The following is an 18,166-nucleotide window of genomic DNA, read 5'->3' as shown; positions in this document are numbered from 1 at the left end:
CTCTTTCAAAACAATTGCTACTATTACAAGAAGTTCCTTATCTTTATAGTAGTCTAGTCTGCTCATTCATAGTAGATGATGTTTGTTTTAAACTTAACTATTGGTCATAAGAGAGTGAAGACTTGTAGTCTGAATGGAAGGCTGATAAGAAAAACTTCCACTTGACTATCCATGTCTAACTTTTAATTATTACTATAGATATGTAAAAAGCAACAGAGGGTCCTGTGGCACCTTTGAGACTAACAGAAGTATTGGGAGATATGTGTTTTTTTGGTGTCATAGAAATTGTATAGTGGAGCCATAAACCCTTATCCAGCTATATTTTTGGCAGCTGCCATAATGACTACAGGACTAGCCGAGGGATATGTCATTTGGCATTATAAAGAGAAATTAACAATGACATGATGGATTTGTAATACAGGTGCTGATAATGAGGATAAGGATACTTTCACAGATTGTAAGAAATCAGGTTGGTTATTAATCCAGCTCTCTCTATTCAGGGACTAATAAACTTCAGGCAACAAGCATCAAATTGGAGGAAGTGAAGGTGATGCAACCAAAATCAGAGCTACAAAATGAACAGTCCACGCATGATGGCTCTGGGGATGGCCCAGGGGGTTTATTTGACGTACAACCTGTGGGACATGACTATGTGGAAGAGGTAATGCTTGATCACTTTTTTTCACAAATCACTCACAAGTACAGCTGTATAATGTCAGGTTTTGAAGTTCAAATATACTTAAAGCATGTACAAGGGCCCTACCAAATTCATGGCCATAAAAAACGTGTCACAGACCATGATATCTGGTCTCCTCCTCCCCCCCTCCCACCGGTGCAATCTGGTCTTTTGTGTGCTTTTACCCTATACCAGCAGTTCTCAAACCTTAGCGACCCAAGGACCCCCATTTTGATTTTTCACGGACCCCTCCAAGCCCACTGCTCAACCCCAGGCTCCCGCCCCCACTCCACCCCTTCCTCCAAGGCCTCACCTCTGCCCCCCCTTTCCCCCCCCCCGCCCCCCCCCCGCCCCCCCCCCCCCCCCCCCCGTGCTTCCTGCACACCGGGGAACAATTGTTCTGTGGCATGCAGGAGGCGCTGGGAGTGGGAGCAGTTGATCATCGGGGCCCACAGACCCCCTGGAGTGCCCATGCGGATCCCAGTTTGAGAAATGCTGCCCTACTACTAGATTTCACTGGGGAGACCTGCGTTTTTTAAATTGGGGTCCTGACCCAAAAGGGAGTTGCAGGGGGATCACAAGGTTATTTTAGGGGGGTTGCGGTATTGCCACGTTTTACTTGTATGCTGAATTCAGAGCTGGGCAGCCGGAGAGCAGTGGCTGCAGCCGGGAGCCAGCTCTGAATGCAGAGTCGCCACCAGCAGCAGCGCAGAAGTAAGGATGGCACGGTATGGTATTGCCACCTTGACTCCTACGCTGCTGCCTTCAGAGCTGGGCGGTCGGACAGTGGCGGCTGAGGGCCCAGCTCTGCAGGCAGCAGCAGTGCAGTGGTAAGAGTAGCAGTACCGCAACTCCCTTCTACAGTAGCCTCCTCCCTTCCCCCCCAACTCCTTTTGGGGTCAGGACCCCCTACAATTACAACACGGTGAAATTTCAGATTTAAATAGCTGATATCATGAAATTTATGATTTTTAAAACCCTATGACTCTGATATTGACCAAAATGGGTCGTGAATTTGGTAGGACCATATTTATGTATATTCAACACTGAGCACCCTGAGAAAAATCATCTAGCTCAGTGGTCGGCAACCTTCAGCACGCGACCCATCAGGATAATCTGCTGGCGGGCTGCGAGACATTTTGTTTACGTTGACCGTCCACAGGCACGGCCCCCCGCAGCTCCCAGTGGCCACAGTTCGCTGTTCCCTGCGGCCACTGGGAGCTGCGAGGGGGCCGTGCCTGTGGACGGTCAACGTAAACAAAATGTCTCATGGCCCGCCAGCGGATTACCCTGATGGGGGCAGCATGCCGGAAGTTGCTGACCCCTGATCTAGCTGCTGGCTTCATTCTGTGCCCTCCATTTCATCTGCTGTTGAATTACTGTGGCCCAATTTTCACATCTACATTTGAGCACCCAAATGCAGGATTTAGACAGCCTACTAAGGAGCCCTTGTTTGAGAACTTTGTCTCTGCCCTGCCTACATACAGTTCATGAGGCTGTGCCAAGTATCAAAATTATTTGGTTATGTAAAACTGTTAATGTTTTAATTAGTCTTTAAAATGTTCCCTTGCTCTTGAATCCCCAGTTCTGTAGAATTGGATTGGAAATCAAGATTAAATTTCATCTGTATCACTTCCAGTGAAATTTTGTTTACTTCAGTGTTGTCCTGTTTCCCATCCTTGGTAAGATTATAAACAAATAGGAGATGAACAGCAAACAGTTTTTAAAGTTTAAGAATCATTTATGCCTGGAGCCATGCCACCGTGAGCTGTTACATGGTTGAGAATCATGAGCTAACGAAGATTGGGAACATCTTGGTGCTGCAAGATGTGGTGGTGGTAGTCCTGATTCAGTAGATGATGCTCTTTACTTTGAGTCATTACTGCACTAAAATCCTAACATGGTGCTAAGGTGTGTTGTGCAGCTGGAGAGCCCACATTTCAGATGAGCCATAAATCTGAGATCCTGACCATGTGTGTTCATGAAAGTTGTCATGGTGCTTTTCATAAGTGTTAATCCTAATGTTCAGGTTACATTTCTTTATACATGGGCTTATTCTGGGCCTCCCTAAATTTCTTGTACAGTTTAAATTGGACATTGTATCTTCTCTTCCAGTCCTAAACAGCTATGCAGTGTCACTGTGAGCTATTAAATAGATGCTGCGTCTCACCCAAGAGTTGACTGAATTTTAGTAATGGATAAATGCATATACCTTTAAGTTTGTAAAGTGCCTTAGGCTCCACTGGGATGTAAGGCTCTTCTTAAATGCAAGATAATTTTGTTGCCACAAAAAGTGCCTATAAATATTAAATTACATATTTTATCTCAGGTTTGCAATGATGAAGGAAAAATGATCCGGTTTCACTGTAAGCTCTGCGAGTGCAGTTTCAATGATCCTAATGCCAAGGATATGCACCTGAAGGGGCGTAGGCATCGGCTCCAGTACAAGGTGTGAATGGGGACGTCCTGTCGTGGTGCTGTACAAAGGGACTTGGATGGTAGTGGCTTCACTCTCGACTCCTAAAATAGAAGAAGGGGGAGAAATCAGTAGCTTATTTTGTAAAAAGCTTTTTCTAAATATAAGAAGGATTCTATCAGATGTAAAAGCAAATGGAATGAGTCCAGAAAAATTTCTTGCAAACATTTTTTCCACCAAGAATTGTCCACTTCCAGATTCTCAGCTCTTACTATATTTAGCATCTCTGACTGAAAACTTTAATCTTCTTTTCATAAAAATATAAAGGAAACTACCATAGATGGATGTTCAGTGCAGATAACTTAATGAAGGTGGTAACTGATCTGAGTAGATTTTGTTGTAGGAAATAAATGTTTTCCAGCATCTTGTTAGCACTTAACAAATAGTAAGTCTAAGGCCCCGTCCACACTAACCCCCCACTTCGAACTAAGGTACGCAACTTCAGCTACGTTAATAACGTAGCTGACGTCGAAGTACCTTAGTTCGAACTTACCGCGCGGGCCCAGACGCGGCAGACAGGCTCCCCCGTCGATGCCGCGTACTCCTCTCGCCGAGCTGGAGTACCGGCGTCGACGGCGAGCACTTCCAGGATTGATTTATCGTGTCTAGACAAGACGCGATAAATCGATCCCAGAAGATCGATTGCTTACCGCCGGACCCGGAGGTAAGTGTAGACCTACCCTCTGTTTCAAAACGAGTGTAAAATGAAACTAAATCTTGCATGTCTGAATGGAGATTTTCAAAACATAACTTTGACCATTTGTTTTGTATTTCATCTGGATGAAATTCTTGCTTTCTAAAGGAATAAAATAATATTGTATGAAGTCAAGTTAAATTACCAATTCAGCCTGTTCTCAGACATCCTGCTGGAATATGTTAACTCTAGAAAAGACGATTCCTAATGCTTTTTTTTTTTTCCAATTAGTAAATAGTTATACAAAAATTTCTGAGAATTATCCAATAGAACTAATTCCTGATCCCTCTCCCTTCCCTATGGCTAATAGTTTCTTGAAGAGAGTAGCCATACCATCTCTCTCCCTCAGAGCAATTGTCTGGAATGAGTGTCTTCTCTTTCTGCCTTTAAGTGGGGCAGTAAACCAATTAGACATACTTTTACAAGGAATATTGCAGTTCAGGCACCTGAAGCAGTGTGGCCAACAATTTGCAGCTTCCCAGCACTAATTCAAAATGGATTGGTCAATAGCAAAATTAGTCTTGCATAGCTATTTGGACATATATGAAGGTGCTTAGTGATACTCTCTTCCAGGGAGGAGAGGGAAAGATCTTGTGGTCACTGAAGGCAACTTTAAAATCAGTAGTTAAAGATACTTATTCAGAGACTAACTGCTGAATTTCCATCTCAGCCATTTACTCCCATGATATTAAATGACAAGGCTACTTATACTCTCCATGCTTGCTCATCCCAGCAGGAGGTATTGCAAATGGGCTGTTGCTCTCGACTGTTCCCTCCTCCTTTAGTGAATAGCAGTCACTTTGCAAGCTTCATGTTACTGCCAAGGCCACAGTCACCCATTATTCTTATTCATTTAAACAAACCCAGCAGAATCTGGTTTCCATGGAAGGAGCAAATTTTATTCAGAAACAGCCATTTAATGTCAAAAGGAATGTATCAAAAGCAAATGTATGTTGAGTGTGGTGGGGTTTTTTGTCCCATTATTAATATTATGGCATTGAGTCAAGTTTCCGCATGCTCAGTCCATTGTTGGTAGCAGCTCTTCCCAAACCTGTTGTCACAAAAGAATTAGCTTTTGGTAAGGCTGACTTTCTAACAATCGGTGCCTTCTGTTCCAAAGACGACAGTGGATTGCTATACTAAAGTGCTTGAAGTTGTAAGTAAGTGGCCAGTAGATGGTGACCTTGATTGGTATTTCATGAAATGGAGTAACTGTAGAAGACTATCCCACCTCTACTTAACCATCCTGCACTGTAATCCAGGGAGTGATGTTATAGTACAAATTAACCATGAACCAGTGGACATGCCTGGGATTGATTTATTGTGTTTAATGACAAATCAGTTATTGGAATTATTAATGTGAAGCCAAAGTTGTTGCACAGACCACAAAGAATTGAATCCATCAAACTCAATTTGACTTTGGCAATTCAAGTGTCAGTGAATACAGTCATTGTTTATAGGCTTAAGTCATTTGGTGGGTCTGAGTTCCTTATATCAGGATTCATCTTCACCATTTTAACTTCTTTCTTGCATTGGTTGACCTTAACATTGCACTTAAGCACTGATGGCACAGCTCTGTTTTAGGAGTATTTTTAGCGAACACACAGCATTTTACAAGCTTTGCAAGCGCTATATGTTACAATATGTTGGGGGTGGTAAACACCACTTAAATCCAGAACAGAGGGACCTAAAAAGCATATTTTAAAATTCTTAGGTTAAAACCTCCTTAGGCTATCTTCAGTTGGTCTCTTTCAATGGCAAAGCATATTTGACTATTGACCAATCAGTACATGGAGTATATTTTGTCATCTGGGCCTGTTCCAACTCCTGTTGAAATAACATTTCTTGGAAGCAAGTTTTAGGCTCTTTAGATCATTATCACCCCCAAATTGTCCATTCCAACAAACAGAAATTGTTTTGAAGTCGTGCCATTGGTTAAGTCCAGAACTGGCCAATTCTTCTCTTACCAACATTTTGAAGCCTACAGAGAGTAAAAATATTTTGCCTTTTCATTCAAAAGTAACGAGCAGATTGCTCATTTACATTGACTATTAGCAAGACTTTAAAAAGCTCTGAGATGAAAAAACGTTCTGGTTGCCTATCCACATTTTTTTTTCTCTATTTTCAGTTGCTCATGCTTTAATCAGTCAAGGCCCTTTAGATGAGAACATGAGTTCTGTTTGCTAAGTGTTCACCTGTTCCTGCTACTTGTTCTTCGACTGAAATGACTACTTTCATTTGCGCATAAGCATGCATGCATCCGATGAAGTGGGTTTTAGCCCACGAAAGCTTATACTCAAATAAATTTGTTAGTCTCTAAGGTGCCACAAGTACACCTGTTCTTTTTGCTGATACAGACTAACACAGCTACCACTCTGAAACCTGTCACTTTTGTTTGTAGCATCTCTTCCACTACCAGCAAATGCAACATCACAAACATTTGGTTGCTGTGGAAATGTTGCAAACAGCATTGATTTAAGATAAGAAACAGCAGAAAATAAAGAACTCATGTCCCATATTCAAGCAGATACACCTCTACCCCTATATAACGCTGTCCTCGGGAGCCAAAAAATTTTACCGCGTTATAGGTGAAACCGCGTTATATCCAACTTGCTTTGATCTGCCGGAGTGCACAGCCCCCCCTCCCCCGGAGCACTGCTTTACCGCATTATATCCGAATTTGTGTTATATCGGGGTAGAGGTGTATTTCTAATTTCAATGAGGCTGCATTAATATGAAGTCAGATTAGAAGAATTATTCTCAGAACATTGAAATGTACTTAATATTATCCCTGGGTTAGGCCTTTGAATATCGCTTTTGAAACATCTCAGGTTCAAAGCTTGGGTTTATGTGAAGCTGGAGACTTGGTCCCAGATTTTCAAACCTGAGTATTTCCATTTTGGGCTCCCTATTTAAGACATCTTGGGCCTGATTTCAGTGGTGCTGAGTACCCATAAACTCCAGTTTACTTCATTGGGAGTTGCGGATGCTCATCTCTGAAAGTCAGGCCACTTTTATTTAGGTGTTTAATTTTAGACATCAACGTTTTTAAAAGTTGCTCTTGGGTTTTACCCTCTGTCTTAAATCTGTTTTGGATAGGTCTTTTTAGCAATTGATGCTGGGAGCTGGAATCGTTTACAAAGAGGCTTCCTTGTTCTGGCGGTAGGGGTTTAAGTGTGTGTACGCCTCCCCATGGCTATTTCTCTTAATTAAGAAATGGTACAAATGATCCTTATACAACATGCCATCAAACAGTATCTAAAAACCCAAGTGTAATGTCAGGTTTATTAGTAACACTTTAATTATGGGACTACAGTAGTAGACTTTTTTTAAATATTGATACTCTACTAGCTTTGTGGTAATGCTTTTAAGATTGTCTAAAATGTGTTGTAACTTCCTTGTAGAAGAAAGTAAACCCAGATCTACCAGTTGAGATCAAGCCCAGTAACCGAGCTCGGAAAATGCACGAGGAGAAGATGAAAAAGCAGAAACAGAAGGATATGATAAAGAGACGCAGAGAGGAAGAGCAACGTTGGCACATGGAAATGAGGCAAGTCCTCCGTTGGAGATCACTTTCACAGAAATGCGGATTTTATGGGATATGGCAGGATTCATACTTTCGTGTTAATTCACATCGTCCATTGAGTTTTGCTAGTGCAAGGGCTCTCAGTCTGTGGGTCAGGATCTTGAAGGTGGTCACAGATCTGTTCTTCTTCCCTGTCTGTGCAACTGCTTTCTTGCTTAGCCACTTGCACGTTTTCTTCTTGAGATGCCAGAAAAACCCATGTGTTGACTTCTGTAGTGACAAAGGAACTGATGCAAAGGATTCTGGGCATATTTGAGGGAAACTGGTTGTGAAAGCCTTAATGGATGGGAGATAGGCAAAGTAGTCGAATTGTTTATAGAGTTGTAGGAAGTAAAAGGTTGAAAAGTCCTGCCATAATAGAAAAGCTTATGATCGGACAGGAGTCTAAAGATGCTTTAGAGCTGTATCATCCAACACCATTGCCTCTACATAGGGGAAGTGAAGGCAGATGCGTTATCTTGTTCTCGCTGGCTGGCACTTTGCCCTTGCTCTAACTGAACAGCATTTGAAGGGGAGGAAGTAGACCTGTTTTTACAGTAAAGTGTTTGAAAGCAATGTAAGTTGAAGGAATTAGATGTTGGCTCATATTTTGCACTCACTTCTCTAGAGCAGGGATTCCCAGACTTTTTTACCTGAGGCTCACCTGTGCAGCTGAAATAGGCACTACAGCCCACTATTAACATGCATCTGTCAGGGAGAGAGGGGTCCTGCGAGGCGTGTGTGGGCCCCTCACCTCAGCAGGGACCAGGGCCATCAAGAGGGCAGAGGGGCCAGGCAGGTGCTACAGCCAGCTCCCGCCGACACCCTCCACCTCAGCAGCCCGCCGAGTGCCTTGAGCTTGTCACCTGGCAGCCCTGCCCCAGTCATCCACCCAGCACCCTAGCATGCCGCACAGGCACCCAGGGCTGGCCTTAGGGAAAATGGTGCCCTGGGCGAACTTGTATTTTGGCACCTCTGGACCTCGCTGCCTCCCTGGGCTTCCCTCCTTGCCCCCACTGTTCTTCCTCCCCTCCCCCCTTTGCCCTGTGCTCCCTTCCATGTCCTCGCATCCTAGATCTGCCCCATTCCTTACCTCTTGACCACGGCGGCTGGAAAATGTCAGCTGCTGGCTGGGCGGCCTCCAACTCCGCCCAGGGCGGACCACCTGGGACTGTGTCGCGGACCACGTTTGGGCTGTGGCCCACAGTTTGAGAACCACTGCAGTAGAGCACTAAGTGGAGTGTGAAGATGGATAGCTTTTGTAATGCCTCAGAGTACATACTGTATGTGCGCCATGCCCTCTTTTTCTCCCTACCATACCCAAGCCCCATTAAGTATTAGCAGATAGTGGGCATATGGCACTGGCAGTGCCACACCCAGCTGGAGGATGCCTCTAGATATTCCTGTGTAATGCATTTTGCATAGAATGGGTAGAAAAGGCTCCTTAAACTTTTCTCTGTTTATCATCCATTCTTTGCAGAATCTTAACCTATTAATAATTCATTTAACTCTCACTGATATGCACTCCTCTCTGGTGTGAAATACAGCAGCTGTTTAAACAATACACAGCAGAGCTAGGGCAGGAAATGAGAAGATCAGCAATCTCCAATTCTGATTCTGGCTGTTTACACAGTTCAATCAAATGTGTTAATTTTCTTCATATTCTCCAGATGCACTCTTGCTAACCTGATCACAAATAACCATTAGAAGTTATTTGTTAACTTACATATAGCATCATAGGCTTTTCCTGATCATCTGGTCAGAGGACAGTGACTGTTTTGAGCCCAGAAGTACTTTAATACAGCAGTACACAGACAATCCAGGAAGTTTTTGGAGAGTGTTGGGGACAGCTTCCTGGTACAAGTGCTGAAGGAACCAACTAGGGGCCGTGCTCCTCTTGACCTGCTGCTTACAAACAGGGAAGAATTGGTAGGGGAAGTAGAAGTGGGTGGCAACCTAGGCAGCAGAGACCATGAGATGGTTGAGTTCAGGATCCTGACAAAAGGAAGAAAGGAGAGTAGCAAAATACGGACCCTGGACTTCAGACAAGCAGACTTTGACTCCCTCAGGGAACTGATGGGCAGGATCCCCTGGGAAGCTAATATGAGAGGGGAAGGAGTTCAGGAAAGCTGGCTGTATTTTAAAGAAGCCTTATTAAGGGCTCAGGAACAAACAATCCCGAAGTGCAGAAAGAATAGCAAATACGGCAGGCGACCAGCTTGGCTTAACAGTGAAATCTTCGGTGAGCTTAAACTCAGAAAGGAAGCTTACAAGAAGTGGAAACTTGGACAGATGACTAGGCAGGAGTATAAAAATATTGATAGAGCATGCAGGGGTGTAATCAAGAAGGCCAAGGCAGAACTGGAATTGCAGCTAGCAAGGGATGTGAAGGGTAATAAGAAGGGTTTCTACAGGTATGTTAGCAACAAGAAGGTGGTCAGGGAAAGTGTGGGACCCTTACTGAATGAGGGAGACAACATAGTGACAGATGATGTGGAAACAGCTGAAGTACTCAATGCTTTTTTTGCCTCGGTCTTCACAGACAAGGTCAGCTCCCAGACTACTGCACTGGGCAACACAGTATGGGGAGGAGGTGAGCACCCCTCAGTAGTGAAAGAACTGGTTAAGGACTATTTAGAAAAGCTGGACGTGCACAAATCCATGGGTCCACATCTAATGCATCCAAGGGTGCTGGGGGAGTTGGCTGATGTGATTGCAGAGCCATTGGCCATTATCTTTGAAAATTCATGGCAATCGGGGGAGATCCCGGACAATTGGAAAAAGGCAAATATAGTGCCCATATTTAAAAAAGGGAAGAAAGAGAACCCGGGGAACTACAGACCGGTCAGCCTCACTTCAGTCCCCGGCACAATCATGGAGCAGGTATACAGGGAATCCATTTTGAAGCACTTGGAGGAGAGGAAGGTGATCAGGAACAGTCAACATGGATTCACCAAGGGCAAGTCATGCCTGACCAACCTGATTGCCTTCTATGATGAGATAACTGACTCTGAATATGGGGAAAGCGGTGGATGTGATATATCTTGACTCTATTCAACACTGGTGAGGCCACACCTGGAGTATTGCGTCCAGTTTTGGTCCCTCCCACTACAGAAGGGATGTAGACAAATTGGAGAGAGTCCAGCGGAGGGCAACGAAAATGGTCAGGGGGCTGGGGCACATGACTTATGAGGAGAGGCTGAGGGAACTGGGCTTGTTTAGTCTGCAGAAGAGAAGAGTGAGGGGAGAACTACCTGAAGGGGGGTTCCAAAGAGGATGGAGCTAGGCTGTTCTCTGTGGTGGCAGATGACAGAGCAGGAAGCAATGGTCTCAAGTTGCAGTGGAGGAGGTCTAGTTTGGATGTTAGGAAACACTATTTCACTAGAAAGGTGGTGAAGCACTGGAATGGGTTCCCTAGGGAGGTGGTGGAATCTCCATCCTTAGAGGTTTTTAAGGCCCAGCTTGACAAAGCCCTGGCTGGGATGATTTAGTTGGTGTTGGTCCTGCTTTGAGCAGGGGATTGGACTAGATGACCGCCTGAGGTCTCTTCCAACCCCAAGATTCTATGATTCTAATGCAGTTCATCTTTGCTTGATGTAACTGTACCACCTTTTTAAAAAAATCTCTTTCCAATCAGGCGCTATGAAGAGGAAATGTACTGGCGGCGGGTAGAGGAAGAGCAGTTATACTGGGAAGAGCAGCGGCGTCGGATGGCTGCAGACTGGCATCCACCCCCACTTATGGGCAGACCTGGCATGCCAGTTCCTCCTCTCTTGGTGGGTAACCCTTGATTCAGTTCCTGGAAGGAGAAATGTGAAAGTCTGGCATCTTTAAACTCTGTTTCAAGGCTAGAATGTGTGTTCCCTTGTGTATTTTTTGAGTACTGCAGGATTAATCTTATGGGTCTCCTGAAAACCCATCACCAGAATTTGGAATTGGTAATGGACACAGATTAACTCTTTTAGTTGGTTGCAGCATTTTCGACAAATGCATGTTTGAAATGTTGGACTGCTTGGCAGGGTAAACATATAAACTTCAGATTACTAACTTGTTGTTTATACTATGCAGCCCGAAGGGTACGATTTGCCTGCCCTGTCCTTATGTTCAGCAACAAAATGCCACTTGAAAACAGTTTATAGATTCATAGATTCTAGGACTGGAAGGGACCTCGAGAGGTCATCGAGTCCAGTCTCCTGCCCGCATGGCAGGACCAAATACTGTCTAGATCATCCCTGATAGACATTTATCTAACCTACTCTTAAATATCTCCAGAGATGGAGATTCCACAACCTCCCTAGGCAATTTATTCCAGTGTTTAACCACCCTGACAGTTAGGAACTTTTTCCTAATGTCCAACCTAGACCTCCCTTGCTGCAGTTTAAGCCCATTGCTTCTTGTTCTATCCTTAGAGGCTAAGGTGAACAAGTTTTCTCCCTCCTCCATATGACACCCCCTTAGATACCTGAAAACTGCTATCATGTCCCCTCTCAGTCTTCTCTTCTCCAAACTAGTTGTGTCCTCTTAACCCCCTATGCCTAAATTCTTACTCCTCTTCAATTTTTATCATACCTACATTCTGCGTATCTTCCCCTCCACCCATTTGTGCCCTGCACCCAGACACTCACCCTTTCTTTTAAAATCCTTATTTTATATTAGGGCAAGAGATCACCACGTGATTGCGCATGTGCGCACACACCCCCACTTGAGATCTGCTGCAAGAATTCCATATGGCAGTGCCCTACCTGGACTTGAGTGGGTGGTGCATTACAGTAGCAGGAGATAAAATATGCATGTGTGAAAATTCACTTTTTAAATTAGAAAAATTACTAGCCAGCCTTGCTAAATACTTTGTAATGTAATCTGTCTGTACGTTTACACATGTCCCGTTTATGTGCAGGTTACTAAAGTGATGGTTGTCACATACAAAACCCCTGTACAGTGAGCTGCATTTTCTTCTTATACTTTCCTAGTCCTTTTCAAACCATTTAACTAGCATTTTTCAGGCAGTCTGACCTGGAGGTCAGATTCCTTTTTGTTTGATTCTCTGAGGCAGGCTTTAGTAAATGGGGGGTTTTGTTGTAAACATAAGCTTATAGCTCTAGACTGGCCTTTCCACCACAATAGATGCTCTTTTTCCTGCCCTCAGTGACCACTTCCATTTAACCATACTATTCCTTTGCTTTTTAAGGTTGCGTCTATATTAGTGCACCTCTCATGGAACCTTATTTATCTTAATCACTGGAACCTGGGAGGCTTATTTACAGCTCTCACTGAATCTTCTTAGACTAATCTGTCTATACTGACTGGGCCAAACCTCTAGGTATGAGGTATGGTGTCACTCTGTGCCAAGCCACCTGATATATTTTTAAAAAAAGATTTTTACAGAGTGCCACATGTGGGGATCTGATTAGTGATTGGTTCTATACTCACTGCTGGGATTGGGAGGTCTTTATAGTCAATGTGAATACAGCATAACTTGAGAAAGCTGGCTAGGAAAACGCATGAGATTGCTCATTAACCGCTGCAGCTGGAGAACTTGGAAAATCACTTGTTAGTATAAATTTAAGCTCCCTCTACTAATGTCTTGGTCCTGCTCCTGTGCCATATACTAATCATCCTGCAACTGCGTCGAGCCTTTCATCCAAATGAATCTTCAAATCCCCCTACTTTTACAAATTCACTGATGTAGCACTCATATTAGTTATCTTGCGCAGCATTGAAACATACCCTCCTCTAGGTTGGAACATGACAACTGTTCAGTGCATAACAATGCTGCACAACACTTCAGGATAGGAAGTGAAAAATATCTTATCCTGTTGAAATTACAGAGGTAATTGAGGGAGGGAGAATGTAACTACCTAAATTGGAATTTGATCTGGCCACAGGGCACAGATGGTGCTGTGGATTCATTACATGTGGTCAGGATATTAGCTTTTAAAGTCTGATTTACAAAACTTCACCTCCTGGAATCCAGCAACCCGAAATGCTGTGACGGAGCATTAGTGCAATACTAATTCAGAGGGAAGAACACCGCCTATTGAGCCTCACTTTCTGCAGCAGCTAAGTTTTTCCCTACTGCTTTTCTAGCCTGACCCTTTGAGACTTGACAAAATTCCAGTTGCTTGCTGGAATTTCTTTGCTTTAATTGTTTTCACATAGTCTTCTGCATCTGTTCATGTAGTTATGAGCGTGTATAGGATGTCTACTAGTGATGGCATTGCTAAGAATTTTTTTCATTCTTTGAGTGCTTGCTCATGTCAATTCCATTCTAGGTGTGGGCGTGCCCATGTGCGCGGCCATCGGAGATTTTTGCCTTACATTTTTTGCTGTGGCGCCTCCTGGAGTGCTGCGCTTATGCCGTGGTATATCAGGCGTCGCCGGCCCTGCACCCTCCCAGTTCTTTCTTACTGCCTGTGGTGGTCAGTCAGAGCGCCTCTGTCCCTTGCTTCGCAAGTGGCCATCAGTTCCTTTCCTGTTTTAGCCTTGTTGTAAATAGTTCTATTGTTTTTTAGTAGATAAGTAGCTGTTAAGTGTTCAGTTAGTGTGGGTCCCAGTGGGGACTTTGCCCCGGGTGGGGCATGCCCCGTTCTCTGGGTTTTAAGCCCTGCTCCCCATGTAACAGGCCTATGCCTGTTAGTGACCCTCACGATGGTTGTCTACAGTGCCTTGGGGAGTTCCACATGAAGGAGCATTGTCGCATCTGCAAGAACTTTCATCCTCGGACACAGAGGGAACGCAACATACGTCTGAGGGGCCTCCTGATGCAGGCGGCCCTGCACCCAGTTTCTGAGCCAGCTCGGCCCCAAATGGCACTCAGCGCTTCGGCCTCAGTGCATAGCGCACCTCTGGCACCGGACTCCTCCCGGCAAAAGCGCGGTGGGCAAAGGACCCTGTTCAGGCCTTATGCCCACTCCGGACCTACACAAGGGCTCTGCCTTGGGGAGTTCTTCCCTTCAAAAAGACCTGCCACCGACTCTGGGGAGGGGTACAGGGTCCAAGCTGACAGTGCAGTCGATGCCCGCTCAGCTCTTGGCGCCTGCAGAGCCAAGAGAGCTCCCACCACAGCCGGCTCTGCGTTCGGTGATGGAATTAGCTAAGGCTCCCCGAAAGGGCAAGCCCGCCAGTAAGGCCTCACACAAGTCGAGCGAGCGCCACTGGTCTCCAGAGCCAAGGCAGAGCCCTAGGTTGCCACATTCTTGGTCTCTGCGGCCCAGGTCTCTGACCCGTCATTACCAAGCATCGGTACCATGTTCCCAGTCCCCATCTTCACGCCAGAGCTCTCCCAAGCATAGACGATCTCCCTGGTACCGGTCCGAGTCACGCCGTTGGTCGCCGAGACCTCGAGGCCGCTCCCCGACACGATCGGAACGCTCCCAGCACTGGTCGTTGGTAGCCGCCAGACCTAGGCCTGGCCATGGTCACTGGAGGGCGACGACTTCTCTGGATTGGAGGCACAGTTCAGCCCCTTGCCCAGGAACTTCTTGACCTCCTGAACGAGGAGATGCTCATGAGGGTCCCTGAAGAGGGATGGGGAAAAGGGGGGACAGGCCCCTCCAGAGTTAGCGCACCGGGCGATTTTAAGGAGCATCAGGTGCTGCTCCGTAGGGTGGCTTTGAACTTGGGCCTCAAGGCAGAGGAGATGGAGGAGCAGGCGGACACATTGTTCAATGTGCTTTTGGTGGCCACCCCAGCCCAGGTCGCACTCCAGGTACATGAGGGGCTCCTGGACATTGCCAAGTCCATCTGGCAAACTCGTCCTCTATTCTGTCCACGTCTAAAAGAGCGGAGAAATAGTACTTCGTCCCTGTGAAAGGGTTCAAGTACTTATACAACCACCCGCCACCGGGATCGTTGGTCATGTCAATGGCCAACGAGAAAGATAAGCAGGGCCCCACCAGTTCCACCCCTAAAAATAAAGATGCTAAGAGGTTGGACTTGTTTGGTCGCAAGATTTATTCTATAGCCAGCCTCCAGTTTCGGGTGGCGGACCACCACACCCTCTGGGGCCATTACAATTTTAACTTATGGGACTCCCTACTCAAGTTCAAAGACTTCATGCCCCAGGAGGTGGCCCAGGAGTTTGCAACTCTGGTGGAGGAAGGCACCGTGGCGGCTTGGTGCTCCCTCCAAATGACCTGGGTTGCGGCCGATTCAGCTGCCCGGGTGGTTGCCTAGGCGGTGGTTATGAGGCGCAGTTCCTGGCTCCAGACCGCGGGCCTGTCCCAGGAGATGCAGGCCTTTATTCAGGACCTCCCATTTGATGGTGTAGGTCTGTTCTCTGACCAGACGTACACGCAGCTGTACGGCCTTAAGGACACACGGGTGACTCTCCGCTCTCTGAGGAGGCATACTCCTCAGGTGTCGAGACAGCCATTCCAACCTCCACCACCTCCACGACAGTGGCAGCCTCATCATGGACCTACAAGAAAGCAGGACACCGGGTTTAGCCGCCGCTGCCACTTGTTGTCCCACTCCCCTGCACAGCCTGGCCCGGTGAAGCACCAAGGAGGTCAGAAGCACTCATTTTGAGGGTGTGCCTGGGAGCGACGCACCAGCCATCTGTCTGGATCCTTCCCACCCTTTTCTTGACCTCCTCTCCCCTTATTGTTTGGCATGGTCCAGGGTTACTTCGGACCACTGGGTCCTGGACATAATCGCTGGGGGCTATACCCTGCAATTCTTGGTCAACTTGCCTTCCTGCCCCCGTTCTTCCCTGTCCCCCCCTTTTCCCCATCCCTCTTCAGGGACCCTTCTCATGAGCATCTCCTCGTTCAGGAGGTCAAGAAGTTCCTGGGCTTGGGGGCTGTGGAGGAGGTTCCTCAGGACATGGAAAGAAGAGGCTTCTACTCTTGTTACTTCCTAATCCCAAAGTCCAAAGTGGGCCTCAGACCCATCCTGGACCTGCCTGGCCTCAAGAAGTCACTCAAGAAGTTGAAGTTCCGCATGGTCTCCCTGGCCTCCATCATCTCTTCCCTGCATCCAGGGGACTGGTACACACTCTCGACTTAAAGGATGCATACTTCCATGTCTCCATATTCCTGGGACACAGACGGTTCCTGTGCTTCATTGTGGCCGGGCAGCACTTTCAGTTCACGTTCCTACCTTTTGGCCTGTCCTCGGCCCCCAGGGTGTTAGCGAAATGCATGGTGCCAGTGGCGGCTTACCTCAGGCGTCGCCGGGGTGTGTGTGTCCAGATCTTTTTGTATCTCAATGACTGGCTCATCAAGGGCAGGTACAAAGGAGCTTCGATCTGGTGCGTTCCACCTGCAGCGACCTGGGGCTGTTGATAAACGCAGAAAAGTCCACGTTAACGCCAGTCCAATGCATAGAGTTTATCGGAGCGGTCCTCGACTCCACATGAGCCAGGGCCTTCCATCCCGAAACACGTTTTCAGGCCATAGCGGGCTTAATCCCCCACATGCAAGCCCACCCGCTCACTACAGCCCACCTGTGTCTGTGACTGTTGGGACACATGCACATACGTGGTCAGCCATGCCCTTCTTCATATGAGGCCTCTGCAAACGTGGCTGTCCGTGGTTTACATTCTCAGCAGGCACCTCCTAGACCGAGTAGTCACAGTAACAGTCCATATCCTGCTGTCATTGGCCTGGTGGCGGGACCCCAAGTTGGTGCTCCAAGGAGTTCCCTTTGCGTCCCTGACCCCATTGCTCACCCTGATCTTGAATGCTTCGCATCTGGGATGGGGAGCCCACCTGGGCGAGCTCATAAGAAACTTAAGAACATAAGAATGTCCATACTGGGTCAGACCAAAGGTCCATCCAGCCCAGTATCCTGTCTACTGTCAGTGGCCAATGCCAGGTGCCCCAGAGGGAGTGAACGTAACAGGTAATGATCAAGTGATCTCTCTCCTGCCATCCATCTCCACCCTCTGACAAACAGAGGCTAGGGACACCATGCCTTACCCATCCTGGCTAATAGCCATTAACAAACTTAACCTCCATGAATTTATCTAGTTCTCTTTTAAACCCTGTGTTCCGCCGGTGGCCAGCAAGTCCTGCTGGGCAGCAGGAAGCCTTCCACCCGAGCTACCTATGTGACTAAGTGGAAGCAATTTGCGTGTTGGGCCTCGGATTGTCACATCTGTGTGGAGGAGGCCCCACTGCAGGACATCCTGGTCTATCTGCTGCACCTAACGCTCTAGGGCCTGTCGCTGTCTTCGGTCAAGGTGCACCTGGTGGCCATTTTGGCGTTCCATTCTCCATTTCAAGGCAGGTCGGTCTTCGCCCACCCTATGACGGCACAGTTTCTGAAGGGCCTGGAGTGCCTCTACCCACATGTTCGGGATCCAGTACCCCCTTGGGACCTGAATCTTGTGCTGTCACCGCTCATGGGTCCCCCCTTCAAGCCTCTAGCTTCCTGCTCTCTCCTGCTTCTCTCCTGGAAGGTTTCCTTCCTAGTCGCCATAACTTCAGCCTGTCGAGTGTCCGAAATCAGAGTGCTAACATCTGAACCACCTTACGTGGCCTTCTATAAGGACAAGGTTCAGCTGCGTCTGCACCCGGCCTTTCTGTCCAAGGTCGTCTCCTAGTTCCATATTGGTCAAGACATATGCTTGCTGGTCCTCTGTCCTAAGCTCCACGAGACAGATGAGGAACGCAGTTTGCATACCCTGGATGTCAAACGCGCTCTGGCCTTCTACATAGACAGAATGAAGCTGTTCTGTAAGTCTACGCAGCTGTTTGTGGCAATTGCAGACAGGATGAAAGGTTGCCCTGTGTCTCCCCAAAGAATATC

The 18,166-nt window shown here is 46.7% G+C and overlaps 1 protein-coding gene across 1 annotated transcript in view; it reads left to right on the top strand.

Annotated features, from left to right (window-relative positions):
- ZFR2 (zinc finger RNA binding protein 2) overlaps window positions 1-18,166 on the top strand; it is a 52,432-nt gene that overhangs the window by 20,835 nt on the left and 13,431 nt on the right. The window contains exons 8-11 of the mRNA XM_029912290.1: window positions 501-661; window positions 3,006-3,125; window positions 7,251-7,396; window positions 11,049-11,187. Coding sequence (XP_029768150.1) covers window positions 501-661; window positions 3,006-3,125; window positions 7,251-7,396; window positions 11,049-11,187 — 566 coding nt within the window. The remainder of the gene's footprint in view (window positions 1-500; window positions 662-3,005; window positions 3,126-7,250; window positions 7,397-11,048; window positions 11,188-18,166) is intronic.

Source organism: Terrapene carolina, unplaced genomic scaffold (genome assembly GCF_002925995.2).
Source record: "Terrapene carolina triunguis isolate 2854851 unplaced genomic scaffold, T_m_triunguis-2.0 Scaffold194, whole genome shotgun sequence".
Taxonomy (NCBI): domain Eukaryota; kingdom Metazoa; phylum Chordata; order Testudines; family Emydidae; genus Terrapene; species Terrapene triunguis.
Note: the sequence above shows the minus strand (reverse complement) of the source record. Positions and strands in the feature narration are given on the sequence as shown.